This window comes from Harpia harpyja, chromosome 2, assembly GCF_026419915.1.
Source record: "Harpia harpyja isolate bHarHar1 chromosome 2, bHarHar1 primary haplotype, whole genome shotgun sequence".
Lineage (NCBI taxonomy): Eukaryota > Metazoa > Chordata > Aves > Accipitriformes > Accipitridae > Harpia > Harpia harpyja.
The window spans coordinates 43,245,324-43,264,454 of record NC_068941.1 but is presented as its reverse complement, the minus strand read 5'-3'; the positions used below and the strand labels follow the sequence as shown (position 1 = coordinate 43,264,454).

The window sequence follows — 19,131 nt, the reverse complement described above, 5'->3', positions numbered from 1 at the left end:
GGAGCTGAGGCGGGATGGGCGGGGCGGCGGGCGGTGTCGGTGAGGGGAGCGGGACATGGCCGAGGCGGGGCCGCTGCCGCCCGCGGCGGTGCCCGAGGGATCGCCCGGCGCCGGGCCACGGAGGATCCGCGGCGGGAGCCAGGGGTCGCGGCCGCCGGAGCTGCCGCCCGGCGACCCGCGGGAGCTGCTGGAGGAGGTCGAGATGCAGATCGGCGACGTGAGTGCCGGCGCGGCGGGCGGGCGGCGGGGGTCGCCTCACGGAGGGCGCGGGGGGCGGGGGGTGCGGGCGGGCGTCGGCGAGCCCCAACCTCTCTGCCGTCCCTCCAGGCCGCCTTCTCTCTGGCAAAGATCCTGGAGGCGACGTCGGCCGTGTCGGCCCAGGTGGAGGAGCTCGCCACCAAGTGCTCGGAGAACGCCCGGTTCCTCAGAACATGGCGGGACCTGCTGAGGGAGGGCTACGAGTCCCTGAAGCCCAGCGGCTGACCCTGCACCCGCGGCGGCTCCGCCGGGTCTCGCTGAGCTGCCCGCTTGTGGCGGACTGGAATGCGGGTTTTTTTTTTTAAACGACTTTCTTGAGGGAGTTCACGTGGATTTTTGTTTCCCCTCAGCAGCTCCCCGTGAGCCCGGAGTTCTTTCAGAAATACCTGATGATGACTCGTATGGATGTTGTATGTAAGTCACCGACTAAAACAACTTTGTTTAGGGAATCAGTTCTGACTTTTAGACTCTTCCGTTGCAGTTCAAGCGATCTCATACGTGAAAAACTCTCCCCGCCCCCCCCGCTTTCTTTTTTCTGGTAACGTGGTGGATACAACGTTGGTATGTGTGGTACATCCGGAACTCATTCCTGGTGGGGAAGTGGTGTCCTGCAAGGAGATAGTGTCAGCCCTCCTTTTTAAAAGCTGTCACCAGTGGAAACCCTGCCAACTGCAGAGAAACTCGCTGAACTAACTTCAGTTTTTCTCTATGCACGCTTTTTCTTGGTGTTGAGGATGGGATAACTTGGCAAGTTGTGGCTTATTTACAAGCTTTAGGTAAGCCCCGTATCCCAAACCTTACAATTTTTGTAGTATTGCAATACACTTCTGTAAAGCTGCAGATTTTTTGCAAGATGTTTGATTACTGCACACCATTTTACACTATCTTTTGTTGTAATAAAGTGCCTTATGATGGACTGTATATCTCTGCATGGTAGAAGTTTAACAGCATTGTTGACTGATAGAATGGATTACTTCGAACTGTAGGTAAAAGCTTCCATCAGTTGGAAAAGAATCTGTGAAATGTATTCTCCCATCCCTCGGGAAGCGCGTTAAGAGCTTTTTCAGTATTTGGTCCTATTTTATATCTTTGCCTTAAGCAATTACTAGTTATTTAGTCTCGAGCTTACAGTTAACAGAACCTTTTGGTCTGGAAGATCGCTAACCTGTAGCTGTACTGAAACTTCTGTACCTTTACCAGCGTAATGTGAAAAAAGTAATGCTGAAATGCGATGGGGGACTGCAGGAGAACATGGTTGTACCATGATTTATTAGTCAGCCTTATTTTTACTGGTAGAAGAACTTTTTAAAAGACAAAACTGTAATTTTCTTACCAAAAAAATAAAGATGTTACAAAAAAATCTGAAATAATGAATATTCTTGTGTTACTCATAGAAACAAACACAACATTGTATATATCCATAATCAACTTATGTGAAAAACAGAAGTAATGGTAAGGACAGACATCCTTGCGTATCTCATCAGAATTAGTTACAGTCATTGAAAAGGCTTGGGCCCTCAGAGGACACAAATTCTATTAAATCGAGTTCTAATTGCTCCAGTTAAAGGCGATCCACATGGCAGGATTTCACTTAGCTGTTTTTAACCCCACAACCCAAAATATAGCTAAGCAACTTGGAAAAGAAGTCATTTTGTTCAGCAGATAATCTTTTATTTCAATAAAACATACAGTAGTGGAAACAAGATGTTTAACAATCTTCAATTTCAAGATAATCCAAAGTTCTGTAAACAGTTGAAGTGTGAGTTACACTTTTTTTTAATTCTCCTTCTTATGCTGTTAAGAAGTTAAGTGCAAACATTGGAAGTATCTTTTAACTTCATTTTAAAAAGCTTCAAATCACCAATGCAAAAGAAGTATTTCTTCTACCTTTGTGGGCTTCTAGGCCGTCAGACTGTGAGTACGGTACTGAAAGAACTAGGGAAGTTGTAGTAATTTGTAACAGAGAACATTCTCTTCAGTAAGTATATGCAAAGGAACTGCCTCTAGAGGATTGTTTCAGATGGGATAATTTTTTTTTTTTATCCTTGTAACGCTGGGAGGTAAAATAATGCCCCCAAAAGTGCTGAATGGCTGTGCTCCTTAAATTATTTTAATCGTAATGCATCCAGTCAAATGCACAAGGTGATTGGAACGTAGATGTCATGACACCTATTAAGTCTTCTATTTGGCCATCTCCCATTATTCCGTGTACAGAGATAGACATCTCAAGACTGAAATTTGCTGAAGTCTGCAAGCTGTGGAGAGCCACTTATGGTAGCCCGTTAACAAACAGTGAGGAAAACAGCAGCATCAAGATGTCGGGATACTCAGTCCAGTCTTTCTGGGGAAGGATGCTCTTCTGAAGGGGGGAACTTCCATCAGCTATGGCTGGGGGACACTCAGTTGAAAAACTTTTTTTTTTTTCTTCCCCACAGTTCTGGTTCTGCCTGAACTAGAATGATCATTACAATTTCAGGATTGTCTTTACGAGTGAAATAATTGGTAAATTTTTAAAAGGAACAACATTTTCACTTGCTTGGCTTTGACAAATATAATAAACTGGTCTAATTATGAAATTGAAATATTTTTCTTAGGGCTATTGCTCCCTAAAGCTTTTAAGAGCTGCTGCTGCCTAAATAAAGCCAATCAGAAATTTTAAGGAGAAAAAAAAATTCTTAATGAGGAAACCAATCAAACCTCAACAAAAAATCAGCTATTGAAATGGGGAATTTAAAAAAAAAAAACAACAAACAACCCCCCTCCCGCCCAAAGACAGATGATTTTGAAACATTCTGCTTTCAGGGTGAGATGTTTCAAATGACAATTCATTCCTTTTCCACACTCCTGGCTTCCGGGAGAAAAAACCAAACAACTGGCTTCTCATTCTGATCTAGGATGAGTTGTCAAAATGTCAGGTACCATTGTGAGATGGTGAAATTATTGTTGTGTCAGTTCTGCCTGCAAACAGACACACTGCTCCCTCTTCTTCCTGCTTTCGTTCGCGTGAGCCCAGGTGTCACACCTCCCTCATTTTTCCTCATTGCTGTAAAGCAGTAAGCCCACAGATGTGAAGCTAACAGTGCAGATGTCACTGTGAAGATTCAAAAGGTATTTACATGTATGAATTTAGTCTTGTTGACTGTGTAGTCACCGAAGCATCAGAGGAGTCTGTACAAAGTACAGGCTTCGTTACCTTTGGCGTGATTTCATGCATGGGCCACATCTCTACCCAAATGAATGATGGACCATATGTTTTCTGACTGCCTTTACCTCTTTTGGATCTTCTTTGTCTGTAATTATACCAAACCTGATGAATCATTTCTTTGAAAGGTCGTGTAGTCAAAGTGTAGAGAAGAGGATTCAAAGCACTATTTATTGGCAGTATAAAAATCACCACCCAAGAAGTTATGGTACCTTAGGGAGGGAAAAAGAAAGGAAGCTGTAATATGCATTCCAGCGTTTGTACCTGTTAATTAATGCAAGCGCTCAATGCCTATGCAGCACAGCTTCCTGGTGAGAGGAGTGGTCACGTGCTCCTAGGCTGAGTTCATGTCACAACAGGTACTTTACTTTTTCTTTTCAGTGTTACATTTGCATGGCCCTCTTGCCTCCCTCAGTTTCCAGGACTGCCTGCAAAACCTGACATTTTTTACTTTCCCAGTAGTTCCATTTATCCCTCTTTTTAACTTTTCAGTACTGTAACTCCCTATTTGCCCTGGCACGCTTCTTGTTCTGGCTGAGCCCCATTTTCTTGCCCCAAAACTTTTTGTCTCTGCTTTACTCCCTATCTCTTCCTGTGATCTCTGTTGCCCATCCTCTTCCCATGACTAGTGACATCCAGTCCTAATGATGTCCCTGATGTCCTGTCCTCCTGCAAAGCAATATCCTCCAGTCCCTCTGTCCCCTCAGAGGCTGGTTTTCTCCTCTCCACCAGGACTTCTCCATTCTTCCCCCCACAAAGGGCATTGTATACATCCTCCTTATTTCCTTCTTGCCCTGTTGGTAAGATTTTCCATGTTCACACTGTCTTCCTTTATGAAGGTTTCCTGCTCTCCTGTCTATATCATGGTCTGTGTGCATCTTTCCAGGACACCCTTCTCATCCTTACTGTTTGGGGGGTAAGTCAGCTTGTTACCTGAAGGACAGGCAGAGAAGCGACAGGATTAAAGTGCTGAGAGATGTTAGTGGGTGCCCTCTGTTGCATTGTTTGATTTATAAAACAATTCTAGAACTGTTCCAAGCAGTACAAAAAGCTTAATTCACTCTCCCCACCCCCCAGCTTTACGACTTTGTTGCAATATCAATACATTCCTATTGATGCCCATAACATTGTCTACAGTTTTGGAAACAAGCAGAAGCTTAGTTCAAAAGCTGTCACAGTGTATCCTCCAAGAAAAAGAAATGCTATCAAATGGCATTTAAAACTTCTGTAAACTTAGACAACTATCTGTGATGTCTTTAATTTTATGGAATGAGTACTGTTTAATCTGGTTTATCTAATGCAGAACATTCATTTGCTGAACCCAAGATCTTCTACTTTTCACAGTATTTTCTTTAAAATTTCTTAGGTAGTTTGATAACTTGACAAAGAAGCATTTTAGAAGATTTAAAATAACTGAAAATATTTGACATAATCAATGTAACTCCCAGACATTTGAAATGTAAGTCAAAACTTTGAAAAGGTGACTCCCAACACTCCTGGTCAGCACATAAGATAAAATCCTCTAAGCTAAAGCTAAAATGTTTTCTCACCAATGTAGTATTGCGATATATATCTGTACGTTGAGTCTGAACCTGCTATTGCTGACGGTACTGTTCATGTTCACATGTTCTTTCTAACAAGGTTTACAAGCCCTACATAAAGAGGCTATTTTTCAGGCATTTACTGGTATTGCAAAGAGAAGGAAAAAAATAAGGTGCAATTTTTAATCTTTTAGGTTATGCTATTTTTACATGGGCATATATTCATAGCATAAAGAAGATAAGCAGAGCTTTATATAACTTAAAGTTTTGAACTATAAGTACCAGTTTGTAAAAGAAAGTTATTTCAGGATAACAATTATATTGTTAAATCAAGATAGGAAACAATGTATTGTCCTGAGCCACATTTAGGCAACAGAACCAGCAAAAGCCATAAGATGAGAAAAGCCAATGCAATTCAGCCTTGGTTTTCAAATATATTTTGTATGTTTTATGGATAATCTATGGAGACAGACTTGAACGATTTGAATTTTGGGCTTTTTTTTGGCTGACTCAAAGGTGGCTAATCTTTGATGATTATAGTAATATAGTTCAATTCAGTAGTAAAACTACATAGTTCATTATAGTGTGTGTACATATATATAGATATATAACATAGGGTTCATTATAGTAATATAGTTCAATATATTAAATTCTTCTTCTGAAGTAGAAACAACACTGTTTATACAGACACAGTTGAAACAGCCTCACAAAAGAAAGGACATACCTGGTATTTCTACTTGAAGTAAAGAAAGGAGTTTCAAAATAAAAATGGGTATCCAACATAGTGCATCAGTAAATACAATGAAGAAAAAACGTTTAGCAAGGATCATCTCTTTTTTAATATGATTCCGGATTTCAGTAGCCATAATAGCTGTTTGGTGAACACTGTAGAACATACTGCCGTAGGAAAACACAATGATGATAAAAGCTGCCAAGTTTACACCTGTTTAGGAAGTTAGAATTAGTTATAATTTAACAGCATAATGGTAATTCCACATCACCTACTTGCAGGCTGGGTAGTAAAGAAAAGTGTTTCATCTAAACTGCTGGTCCCATAGAATTAAGTGGCCAGAAAATCTGAGTCTGTCTTCACCTGAACACTGAATTTTGGCCTCTGCTCAGGTATTTATTTCATTCATTGACACCTGACAAATGGCTGCCTCCTGATCCAAACTATGTAGTTCTCCTCTGGTCTTACCATTGCTCTACTTTCTGACAAAGTCTGTTCACTCAGGAACTTATTGGTCATTAGTTTCTTTCTGCTTTTTCAGCCCTTCATGCATTTTAAGCTATGTAAGTATCTATCTAATACAGTAAAATATTCAGGCTGGAAAAAGTCTTTTAAGTGCTTACTGGAGCATCTAAATACGAGGTGTGAACATCATAGCAAAGCTATCTTATTTGTTTGAAAATTAAGTTCATTTGCAGCTCTAATCATATATAAAGAAGAAATGCAACTTACCTAAAAAAATGACAACAGAATAAATCTGACTTCCTGAACTTTCTGATTGTTCTGAGTGAAGAGGAAAACAGACGCCGTTGGTGCCATAGTAGTTCCTGAAAAATTCCTTATTGCTCAGTGGGATAAAAGCAACAGCAAACCCAATTATCCAGATAAGAACCAAAATGGAAATTGTCCTGCATTTTCTGGGCTTCAAACACCTAAAAGGATAAACTATGCAGATGTATTTTTCCAAAGTCAGGTAAGTCAACAGTAAGACTGACACCTCTGTAGACAGAATAGCCAGCGATCCCACCAATTGACAATGAATACTGTCCATCCACAACTGAGCGTGCTTGTTGTATTCTCCACGATATTTAAGATCGAACGCTCCAATCACAAATAAATATATTCCCATCAGACAGTCAGCACCTGTGGGCACAGCGCTTAACATCATTATTTACACATCTAAATTTCCTATTCTCTCTGTGTATGTCTATTGGAAAATAGACATACACATGTATATATGAGTACATATTTATAAGTCAGCTAATATATAGATATAAAATCAATATTATAGCTGGAATGCTATTGTGACTTACAATTAAGGTGGTATAATTCAGTTCTATTCCTCCTTTTTTTTTTTTTTTTTAATTTTCATTTGGACTGACAGTCTATGTTTCATACTTGTTTCCAACCTGGTTTTTTGAAGCTCAGATAAAATTGGTTTGCATGTAGAAAAAGATACGGCTTCATTTATAGAAATATTCTTGCAATCCTTTTTTCATTAGGTCTTATTCCTTTTGATATTGACATTTGGCTTAAGATAATTTGCTTTGAGTAGAGCATCTCTGCTGGATTCAAAGTTTAGTTTTGGTTTGTCCACCTTATGCTAGTTCAAAACTGATGTGCATAGTCTTCTAAGACTAGTAAGGGAAGAAGAGCTGTCAACAGAGAGCTGAAGGCTTCTCAGGTATTTTGGCTAGAAGTTTTGCATAGTATTCAGATCGTTCCCATAGAAACAACAAAGTTTCAAAATCACTGACATGCTGTATTTAGAAATGTTGCAATCATTTTATACACTGTTGACAATTACCTTTCAAAACGGAACTAATTGTATTTGTGAAATAGACTCTCCTGTATTGAGACAGGGTACTCATGATTGTAGTGACTGTACTGCCAAATAGTTCATCCATAAACTTGTCTTGGTCTTAGGACTAAAATAAAACCCCCTAATTCTTAATATTGGGGAGGTAGGAGGGATTGATTTTCTTTATTTGCATAAGTGACTTTTTGCTCGTGCAAAAAATAATAACTATCTCGAACACAACATTTACACATGCAAATTGCTGTTTACTCAAAAATGCATAGTAAAATCTAGGTTTATGGGCCTTTGAAAATTTTGGAATTTTATTTCTTCTTGATGAAGAAAGTGACAATTTAACACAGTACCCGCAACATTAAAATCAAACATGAAACCTTTGGAATTCATCAGCTGCCGAAGGCAGTGTTTAATGAGACCTCATCGTGCATAAGATACAGCATTTTGTATTGTCATTCACAACAGCATGAAAGTTCAGTTAATCCAGTGCTGGAAATATGTCACTATATTGTAATAACAAATATACATGCTATGAGCAGACAAACCCAATATTCTTTTACTTTTACACATGGAGTACTCACAGCAGAGAGACATTATTGAGATGGCGTGGAGCTTATTCTCCGACCTGATGTAAGGCCTCATGCAGATAACAAAAATATTTCCAAAGCAGGTGATGGCAGATACAACCCAGACAAACACTCTCTGTATGATGCTAGCCAAAAGATTCTCAAGGGATGAAATCCCATCAGTATTGGGCTTACAGCTGCGCACATGAGGGGCATATCCACAGTACTGGAATTTCTTAAAATATCTGGTTGTAAGAAAGAAAAACAGATAAGAGATGGTTCTAGTTTGGTTACCAGAATATCAAAACTCTCTAGTAACTACTGAGAAAACGTATTCTGAAAGAAGAAAAGTTAATTAAAAACTGTCAAAATTTGACAACTGCTCACATGCTGCTTTTCATACACTTTCACTTTCAGTTATCCAGTATTCTGTAAATTGTAAAATTCAGACCAAAGAAAGCAAACTGGAATAATCTACTTACATGTGGGAAAGGTTTCTCAGGGGTCTGAACATTCTTCTCTGGATGTTTGCAATTTCAATGCCCTCTAAGCTGCTGTAAACAATATACTCTCAGTAAAAGGCCATAGAAACTCAGTAGTAAAAGAACAAACTTTATGAGCATTTACTTGTGCTTCTATGATTATAGGAAACTAGAGATGAACTTTAATTGCATCTAATCTGTCATCCCTTTGAAACTTCAACAGAAAGTCTGCGTAAAAGCTAAAGTGGAATAAAATAAATTGCAGTTAATTCTAATAAACTTGCTATTCTTCCAAAATCATGAAGAAGGCTCTTTCAGTGCTCTCAGCAGTGCAATCTCCAATTATTATGTTGCGCCTCCAAAGTATTGTTCTACTGATGTTCTTTCATCATCTCTGGTAAAATAACAACTTGTTCCAATAGTAATATTTTACGTCTCTTCTGTCTTTTATCCCAGGGAGTGCTTTAGTAGACAAACAAACCACTGCAGGAATTCAGTCTTCATTATGTCAAGAGCAGCAGAAGCTGGGTCACAGACCATGTAAGGAAAAATGCTGGCATTCTTGTAAGACATAGATGGGATTTCTTGCTTTAATTTTTTTTTCTTTAATATATTGAAAATGGCATTAATATTTCCCTGCAGTGCTAGATCAGTAAAGTGTAACTGTGTAAGTTGTTTTAGAACTTAAGTTTCTGTATTCTTCTAGTCCATGCCATCCACTGGTTAGATGTGCAACTGGTCAGAGGTCTTTAGTCCTCCTTGTGGGGAGCCTTATTTGAATTCACTGTTCAATGCTTTGAATGCAATACTCATGTGAGTTCTGAACACATTTAGGCAAAAGTGGAGAAAAGTACCAGTCTTACTGGTTAGTTGCTGTGGGCTGGTGGGCAGTTTCGCTAGAAGACAAGAAAAAAAGCCCCCAGTATGGAAGTGTGTTGGTTTTATTTAAGCACTGCAATGAATCTTAGGGTGTGCTTTCCCCAGCTATTCTTACTATTTCAAACTAGCAGAGAGGCAACTGGTGTTCTACAAACTGCTGAGATATACAGTTACCAGTAAATCTACCTCAAGATTTAACAACTTACTTAAAAACATGGAAGGTCATGGTCACTGAATTGCATGAGTTCTTTGGTGTTAAATAATGGATAAAGTACATGCTGTAGCCTGACTGTTAGGGAGGTAATTAATTATTCTTTTCTGTGCTCAGCTGCTTTTTTTCATAAAATTGTACAGATTTAGTACTTTCGGGTTGTAAGCCATTTACCAAATTTAGTTTAATTTGGCCACTGGATTCCAAATCACTGCGAGGAAGCTGGACTGATCAACAAAGGCATGTGCACTGCTGGCTATAGCTCAGGGGTCAAATCATAAACTCCTATTATGCTCCCATCCAAGGAGACATCTCTTTTTGGATCTCCACAACCTGTTGCGATAGGACAAGAGGTAATGGTTTTAAACTAAAAGAGGGTAGATTTAGACTAGATAGAAGGAACAAATTTTTTACGATAAGGGTGGTGAAACACTGGAACAGGTTGCCCAGAGAGGTGGTAGATGCCTCATCCCTGGAAACATTCCAGGTCAGGCTAGATGGGGCTCTAAGCAACCTGATCTAGTTGAAGATGTCCCTGCTCATTGCAGGGGGCTTGGACTAAATGACCTTTAAAGGTCCCTTCCAACCTAAACTATTCTATGATTCTATGATTTTGAAATGATGACTGACAAGAACCAATGCTATTGCAGACGTGCTATTATTGCAGACGTGCAGTGGCCTGTGAAGATGTGCTTAAATCTACTGCAGGATAATTTCAAATTTGCAAGATTGTCACTGCACTATCGCACACTTTTTGGAAGAGCTCTGCTGGCAGAATTCAAGTTAGAGCTGCTGTGTTAGTGCATCCACAAAGACTCCCCCCTAAACTCTTAAAAAAATTTGTAAAAGTCCCACCTCTGACATGGCAGCTGAATCGTACTTGGTTTATATTGTTCTTTTCATGTTGTTAGCAATAGATTCTATAAGAATGGAAATATGTACCCAAACTTATACCAAATTCATTTATAAGTCCTGTCTTTACATTATGGTACCTACCCATGGTGCTAATAGCCCCAACTGGACCTTGCATGACCCTTAAGCCATGTGAACAAATTGTGCAAAGTGAAATGAGGGTTGCATTAATCTTGTTCTGTAATAGCAGAAAAGACAATGTCCTTCTCTAAGCTGAATTTTTGGTCTCTTTCTGCTGAAAAAATTTCCATTATGAAACTGGTATTTTCAGGAAGGAAAATTTGGGTATTGCTAGTAATTATTTTCCAGGCTCAAATTGTTGAGGATCATCAGCATAACTATGAACTATTTCAAGGGCAATTTCTTACAAATCATATTCTGGATCATGTCCTTCTGAAGGAGACATGCATAATCACAAAGAAAATATAACTAAAATATAAAAACTTGATACTTACAGGGATTTGAGTTTAATTAGAAAATCAAACTGGTCTATTTGTATTTTCTTGATGGGGTTGTAAGAAACGTTCCTGTAAATACAACATAGACATAAGTACTTTGTACATCTTCCTTACAGATTGTTCTAAAAATAAAATCAAACTACATAACCCATTTGCTTTTCCAGTCCTTTAGGAAGGACTTGTACAAGTGGCAGTTCCAACTGCAGATGGTAACATTCATTTAGTGTTATTCAGCTTGCTAAGCCAGCAGAAAGAGCAGTCAGATGCTTCACAGGCATGCTATTGTCATGTACATGTACACAACTTCCTCCCCCAACCTGATGCTTAAAGTTTTTGTCTATAGAAATATTTAGTTATTAAACTTTCCAGACTTGTCTTTCCAGTAGAAGAACCTAGCTGAACTGCATGCATTTAGAAATAAATTGCAATCGATTTTCCTAGTTGCTAAAATCTATTTTTTCGTAATTGTTTGTGTGAGTTCAAGAGACAGAGGCAGTGGAATGTAGAAATAGACATTAGCATTAGATGCTGTTGCTCTGTGCAAGAGTGTTTCTAGGTATATCCCCTTTTTCTTCTCCCTGTAACCTTTCCTTATGTTTTCTTTTTAATATTGTAACTAAAATGTGCAAACTCAATAAATGCAGCTGTACACACTGGGTTGCCCCAGTGTATTGTGATGGATCCCAAGGATGCTGGAAAAGCACAAAATTAAGTTATTCCACATACTACCTCCTCTCCTCCAGAAAGGTCTTCAATTTTGTGACTAGTGCCTCTTTCAGATTATGCAACAAAGATAGGGACTTTCCAGCAGCAGCATTTGAGAATTTGCCTATATACACGTCATGGGAAAAAGACAGACTGTCTGTCTGGTTTTATAATACCTTATGGTTTTGTGGAACTCTTTCACAGGAAAAAAGCAGTTGCAAACAAGGCATCTGTATGATGCTCTTACATGTTTATGATCTATTTTTAGAGCCAAATCCTGATATCACATTAAACATTCCCATCAAATTATTAATTCCTCATGATATAGCTAGCATAGTTCATTTTGTATATACTAACAAGATCTAGAAAAAGGTAGAATTTGAACTTGCTATCTTTTGGGACACGAAAATACACATATTTTATAAAACTTTTGGGCAAAATGTTATATAGAATTATTTTGGGGATAAGTATTTTTTAGTGTGCTGGTTTTGGCTGGGATAGAATTAATTTTCTTCACAGCAGCTGGTGTGGGGCTGTGTTTTGGATTTGTGCTGAAGACAGTGTTGATAATGCTGAGATGTTTTAGCTATTGCTGAGCAGTGCTTACACAGAGCCGAGGCCTTTTCTGCTTCTCACCCCACCCCACCAGCGAGGAGACTGGGGGTGCACAAGAAGTTGGGAGGGGACACAGCTGGGACACCTGACCCCGACAGACCAAAGGGATGTCCCAGACCATATGATGTCATGCTCAGCATATAAAGCTGGGGGAAGAAGGAGGAAGGGGAGGACATCCGGAGTGATGGCATTTGTCTTCCCAAGTAAGGGTTACGTGTGATGGAGCCCTGCTTTCCTGGAGATGGCTGAACACCTGCCTGCTGATGGGAAGTGTTGAATGAATTCCTTGTTTTGCTTTGCTTGCGTGTGCAGCTTTTGCTTTCCCTATTAAACTGTCTTTATCTCAGCCCACGAGTTTTCTCACTTTTACTTTTCTGATTCTCTCCCCCATCCCACTGTGAGGGAGGTGAGTGAGCAGCTCTTTGGTGCTTAGTTGCTGGCTGGGGTTAAACCACGACATTTAGGCAGAGCTTAAATGACACATACAAACAAAGGTGCTCTTTTCTTTCCCAGTATTCATGGCTGAAAGCATCATATCAAATGAGTAATATACAGTTATATATAATAATCAAGAATCCTTACAGTTGTGAAAGCTCCTTTAGATCCTTAAATATGTATGGAGGAAGTGATTCAATCTTGTTGCTAGCCAAATCTCTGCAGAAACAGCCACAGGTAGGATACAGTAAATTCTTACAAGGCTCAGTAATTTTACCAAACAGTTTTGCAATTTCAAGACACGCAGTTTTATTCTGTTTGCCAAATAGGATATTATTTATTATATAGGTTATCAGAAGCTTGGACTATAAAAGAATGCTGTTAAAACAAAGTGGGAAGCTAGATCCATCATATCTCTCTTTGCCTAGTTAGTTCAGATATGCCATTAGATACATAATTTGTTATTATTTTATTGACATCAAAAAGAAAGTAAAATACCCTTAACTTTGGTTGTAGGAGCTTGGAGATAAATTAAACATATTGTTTTGTGGTGGGAATTCTTTCACATGGGCTAACCAGCAGATCTTTCCTTTTGTTCTTCTCTCTGCCTTGCTCCTTATTTTCACTAAATATAAATCTCAATAACTGGACAGAGGGGTAAAGATCTCAGTATGACTGAAACTGGCAAACTGGTCTAAAAGACACTGAAGGCACAGACACACCTAGGCTGTAGTGATTTAAGATTAATTAATATTATTCTGTTCAGGGAACATAACGACCTTGTGAGCAAAACCCATGATATTATTGGTAGAGAGTATGTATTTTATTGACTATTTCTTCCCTGTTAAATATATAGAAAAAAACCTGAAGACGGGTGCTATCTCCAGAGCATGTTATATGAAATAGAGTTTATGATAAATGACATTTGCAATATAAATTATAAAACTTTGTGACGACTTGTACAAGTAAGAGAAGAAATCTACTCACAATTCATCTAACATCTGGAGAGAAGAAAAGCTGTTTTCATTTAAAGAGCTGATTTTATTTCGTCTCATCACCCTGAAAAAATAAACAAACTTATGTTGCTGCTTCTTGACACCTATTTGGGTTTGGATGAAAGTTTTTATAAACTTTAAAAATTCTCTGTTCTCTGCATCTTCAAATATTTGCCCAATTCAGTTAACACGCTAATCAGATCTAGAAGCTTACCATTTTACCATTCTTAAATAACTTTTGTTGCCTATACACACATGTATTTGTGCATATATACATATATATATATATACACACACACCCCCACTCACCCCCCATCGGAGGCTAGTATAAATTGACTGAGGGCAGGAGAAAGATTAAGTGGGCTAGAAGGCTTGTGACCTAACCGCATCTCAGACACAGGCACATGGCCATGCAACTTTTCCTTCACCCGTATTTCATCTGCCACTGAGCTTGCTCCTTAAATGAACAACCTGGATTTTAAAAGCAAAGAGAGAGCCAAGAATGTGAGTACTGCACAAGAGTTAAAAATTGAAAGTGACAGCTACCGTGGAGCCTACTAATCTATCAAAAAGTGGAAGGGATTTTCTGAAGATGATTACATCATGACTGAAGAAACTTTGAGGGAAAATTCTAAAATTAGTAAGCCAGCCAACCCATCAGCCAATCAAACTCTTTAAAATGAAGAAACAAGCTATATATTTTGTATGTTTGCTACTTCCTATTATGAGTTTTTTGCCTCCTTTTTCAAGAAAAAATTAGAATGAAAATTTCTAAATCTTAATATCAGTCAAAATCGCTTCAGTGAAGTTTAGTTGCATATATCAATGCTGAACTTTGCTATAAATGTAAACAATGGTTATTCTGTATAGCGCTCATTTAAAACCAAGCATTTTAACTTAATCTACTTGAGATCTAAATAACCATGATACTCAGGAAACTTTTATATTAGCTGTAATGAATCACTTGACAGTTCAGCACAAGCATGTCTCACCCCAACTAGCTAGCATATCCTATTACTTACAGTACAGTTAGAGTGTTGCAGGAGATGAAAGTGACATTTCTTACATGATGGATATGGTTGCCTTCAAGGTCTCTGGGATATAAAAACAAAACACCAATCACTGAAAATAACTTCAGGCAGTTATTCTAAGGTAATTAAAGAAAAATACTACCAGAACTTCATGACTGCACAGAAGAGAGTCAGAACCAGACATGTAATATTTCTGCACTCTTAATTGATGACTTCAGGTCATCAACCCTACAGTGACCCAGCAGGCACTCTGTAAGATCCAGCACTCCATTAGAAAAAGTGGCGTGGAAGTACCACACAAAGACAACAAAATAATATTTTTCTAGTGAAATAAGGTAGACTTACAGCCAGTTTAGTCTTGGCATATATTGGCACAGAGGTTTATCAGGCAAATGAGCAAGAGAATTATTCATCATGTCTCTGAAAAAAAGAAATAGTATAGCTGGCTATATTTGCAAAAAATTACATTATAGAGAAAAATCATGTCTCTTACGTTTGTACTTTTGAAAAAAAGGCAGTCAAAGCTTGATTCATTTCTCATAGTCTTGAAGGTAGTATTATTTTCTTAAACTTCCGCATATTTTCCCTGCGGCATTCTGTGGAGCAGTATTTTATCTTTAACTTGTTAATTACCAGGTAAAGGAAAGATGTTCACTTCACTGCTATTTAAATAAAACATAGCAAGTCAATACAAATATGTTGACTATTCAGTCATAACACATAACTTCTATGGGTGACGGAGGAAGGGGGATATGAAGGGAGGTTTCCCTTCAGGATGCGGGGGAAGAGGGTCCCTCATCTTTGGGGCTGGAGAGAGCAGCGGCAGGTTACGGACAGGGTCTCGGGGTGGGAGGCAGGGCTGCTGCCAGGGGGCAGGAGCTATGGGACCCCCACCTCCTGCACTGCAGCTCTGGAGAGCAACTGGAATCCATTGCTGCAGCTGCCATATCCTTGCCCTCTCACTGACGTTGTCTTTTTACCATTTTTTTCACCCATCTCTCTACACTTTTCCAGATACTGCATGTCCGCTGCTGTGAAAATCCTCCTACCCCAGCACATTTTGCCTGGGGGTAAGAAAAAGCTACAGGTGTACTGCCAGTGCTCTATGGTAAGCAAGCACAGTCTTTATAAAAAGATTTTTATATATATCTGCCCTTTCTGTTCTGTTCTTTTAAATAACACTTTTGGTTCTTATTCCATACTTACAGGAAAATAAGTGATTTGAGTCCATAAAATGTTAATGGGGAGATCCGATTTATCCTATTATTTTCAATTATCCTATAAATTACAGCAAAGCATGTATCAGATTGATAATTGACTGCAGTCTTAAATTGAACAGATGATAAAAAGTAACAGACTTTGAAGTGGATAGCTCCAAATGTACATTCAAACTACTTAAAAAAATAACATACTACTCCTTAGCAGGTCAGGTTATTCACCAAATTAATTTCCTTTAAGAAGTATTTAATTTAAAAAAAAAATAAATCTTAGAGAAAGTAATTACTTTCAACTTAGAAAAAAGTGTTTTCCTGTGAGTTTTTAAAATTCTTTGATCAAGACACTTTGAATGGATTCTCTGTGAAAACAGAGCAGCACTATGTTACAGTGTTCCATGGCAATCCAACAGTTCCAAACACACAGAAAAATGTTAGGCATGTTATTATTTGCTTATTTTTAATAAATTTACTGAGTCAAAATAGTATTTCATTTTCATCTGTCTGAAAAGCAGTAATAAACCAATATGTCAGATTGACAGTCATTTTGTCTGGGACATTTCAAGCACTATTTACAGGGAAAGACTTGCCCCCCAAATTATCTTTCTACTGTATCTAAGTTATTTCATGTAATAATTTGTAACAAGCAATTAGTAATAAATATTATTTAGTATTGTAGAAGTCATCAGTCATTGGAGCCATTAAGGCCCAAGAACTAATTTCTGCTCTCACCAAAGTCAATTGGATTTTTACCTCGCACAGTGTAACAGGAGTTCCTTAGTTATCTAGTATAAAGTACTGCTATGCACAAAAATGAAAGCAATCCAAATATTTCTTTGTCTTGCTTTAATTATTCCTTGAGAAGATAAACATACAAATAAGAAAACAACATACAGCCATTCAAGTCTGTGGAGATCTTCAAAGACACCAGGCTTCAAACTGGTTATCTTGTTGTTACTCAGGTATCTAAACCAAGACCAACCAAAGATAAATGAATGGAATGATTAATTAGCATCAGATGCATGAAAATGAGTTTTAGATTTTTTTTTCCTTGACGATGTATCAGAATACTGCTAAAATTTTTCATAATTATCATTTTTGATTATGGTAATTTTCATGCCCTTCTTTGAGAGCAAGGCAGGACTCCCTCTAATGAGGACTGTCAGAGCAATTATGTAGAACATTTTGTCTTATCTATAAAAAAACACAGCAAACTAAATATTTTCACTGTGTCATATTTTAGGCCCTTCCCAGTTTCCTTCTGTGGAGTGATTTGTTCCATGAATGTTCCCAGGATCCTGTTCAATCTTTGCTAAGGATGTTAGTCATAAATGTAGATACTAGAATCATGGAAAAAGAAAGGCTGAGAAATGAAGGGGAAGGGGTACTATAAATGGTCTGGGAAGGTAATAACAGCAGCTGTAATAACAGATAATCAACCACACTCATGTGACGGAAAAATAAGAGGTACAACATTTTAGATTTTTCCTTTTAAAAACACTGCAGAAACAAAAAACTGAACTGAACAATGCAATTTATGTGATGTCTCTCACTGAGCATTTTCCTTAAAAGTTAGAAGCTCCTTTCAAAAAGCTGCTGCAAAATAAAGAAAAAAGTGTTCTTTTCATCACCCGATACTGGTTACTTTGGTTTTGCTTCTGTAAACCAAAATACAACATTAAAGTTTTCTTCCATCACAAGGTCTCGCTTTTGGTTTACTCATTTTTCATTCTCTCTGACTTTCCGCAGGGTAACTACCATACTGTCTCCTTCTTCCATTCTGAGGATCTGGGGAACAGGAGTGAAGTATGGAGCCCACTTGTATTTTCAAAGTATTGTCCTGTGCGATAAACCTGCACAGATAGCTCTTAATCTATCTTTGCTTTCTAAATCCAATCGTTGAATTAAAGTTTTGGACCATTCTGCAACTTCCTAACACTGAATCAAATAAGGGAGAAACATCCATAGCAGCTCTCAGAGCTCTTCCCACTGCTTTTTACTTCAATATTCAAAAAGCAATACTTACAGTTTTGTCAAGTTGTATAAACCTTTGAAAGCACGTTCAGATACAGATCTGATTTTATTATTCTGAAGATACCTAAGAAGATAAAAAAGCAACAATTCATTCTCTAAGCACCCAAAGTCAAAGCAAACATAAATAACCAACTAAAATTTATCTACTAAACTGAATGCATGTGTGATACTCGAAAAGAAGCTATCCTACTTGTTACACCTTAAATTTGATGATAACCATTTCACAGCTATAGCTGCAAAGACTTTAAAGGTGTTTTAAGAGAAACACGTCCGTCCCCCCCGCCCCCCCGGCCCCCTGCAGAATTACAAAATTCCTTCAAAGGGATGCTTGGTTTGCCTGAGATGAACAATGAAGTGGTTTTTTGCAACATCCTGTTTTAGGTCCTAACTTTAGAGTTCTCACCTGTGTGACCTGATCTTTATGTTTAGCCAGAACCCTGCTACAAGCAAAATTTTGCATGGCAAATGTAAACTTAAAATGTATTTTTGAATTTTCTGTTTATAGTGTCAGAGAATTTTCAAAATGCTGCATTTTTAAGATAATATCATAAAAATGTAAAATGAATCTTACTGATCTTCTGTAAACTAAAGAATACTATTTTTTTCCTCCTCTTTATCTACTTTGAAGAAATAATGAGTTAAAAAATATTATCAACGGCAAATATTAAATCCTTTTCAAATATTTTTAAAACATTATAGTGTTATTGCCTGAGTAATATTTAAATATAAATCCTTTTAATTAAATTACAGTTAATAAAACATCCAGATGCATTCCTGTTAAAAAGCAATAAGAAATCTGACACTGGCTTTTACAAAACGGGTTTCTGTCAAACACTGCTTAGGAGCTTTCTGAAAATGTACCTTTCGATCAGAAAGGTGTGAAATTAATATTAGAAACAAATGTTTTGTACAGATAGATATGGACTTATTTCTTTTAATGAAAACTATCTTTCAAGACTTTAAGGTCATAGTGGTACTTAACTTTGTGAACACAAGATGGTGCTGCAGTACAGCACAGTTTCCATAAAAGTTACACTCCAGTGAGTTTTC

General features: G+C 38.0%; 2 protein-coding genes and 1 long non-coding RNA gene across 4 annotated transcripts in view; 2 read left to right on the top strand and 1 right to left on the bottom strand.

Annotated features, from left to right (window-relative positions):
• The first annotated feature begins 33 nt into the window (after positions 1-33).
• On the top strand, positions 34-710 carry C2H4orf46 (chromosome 2 C4orf46 homolog). The gene is made up of 2 exons (XM_052778204.1): positions 34-217; positions 328-710. Exons 1-2 carry the CDS (start codon positions 56-58, stop codon positions 481-483), a joined length of 318 nt encoding a protein of 105 aa, XP_052634164.1. The 5' UTR covers positions 34-55; the 3' UTR covers positions 484-710.
• A 2,345-nt stretch (positions 711-3,055) lies between these two features.
• Positions 3,056-19,131, bottom strand: part of RXFP1 (relaxin family peptide receptor 1) — a 59,336-nt gene continuing 43,260 nt past the window's right edge. Inside the window, exons 6-18 of the mRNA XM_052778185.1 lie at positions 18,074-18,145; positions 16,942-17,013; positions 16,040-16,111; positions 15,179-15,253; positions 14,825-14,896; positions 13,795-13,866; positions 12,955-13,026; positions 11,050-11,121; positions 8,593-8,664; positions 8,126-8,355; positions 6,464-6,874; positions 5,726-5,944; positions 3,056-3,672 (exon numbers count right to left, since the gene is read on the bottom strand). Coding sequence (XP_052634145.1) covers positions 3,371-3,672; positions 5,726-5,944; positions 6,464-6,874; positions 8,126-8,355; positions 8,593-8,664; positions 11,050-11,121; positions 12,955-13,026; positions 13,795-13,866; positions 14,825-14,896; positions 15,179-15,253; positions 16,040-16,111; positions 16,942-17,013; positions 18,074-18,145 — 1,813 coding nt within the window. The 3' untranslated portion in view covers positions 3,056-3,370. The remainder of the gene's footprint in view (positions 3,673-5,725; positions 5,945-6,463; positions 6,875-8,125; positions 8,356-8,592; positions 8,665-11,049; positions 11,122-12,954; positions 13,027-13,794; positions 13,867-14,824; positions 14,897-15,178; positions 15,254-16,039; positions 16,112-16,941; positions 17,014-18,073; positions 18,146-19,131) is intronic.
• LOC128137335 (uncharacterized) lies at positions 9,007-17,975 on the top strand. Of its 2 annotated transcripts, none has more exons than XR_008233671.1 (3): positions 9,007-9,132; positions 15,848-15,941; positions 17,797-17,975. It is a non-coding gene; the product is annotated as an uncharacterized LOC128137335 (long non-coding RNA). The 2 variants fall into 2 exon arrangements; XR_008233672.1 differs by lacking the exon at positions 17,797-17,975 and adding an exon at positions 17,291-17,747.

Bases quoted from the DNA above. Each gene is read 5' to 3' on its own strand.
- C2H4orf46 (XM_052778204.1), top strand. From the start codon at position 56: ATGGCCGAGGCGGGGCCGCTGCCGCCCGCGGCGGTGCCCGAGGGATCG. The intron at 218-327 runs GTGAGTGCCGGC...CCGTCCCTCCAG, and splicing joins TCGAGATGCAGATCGGCGAC to GCCGCCTTCTCTCTGGCAAA.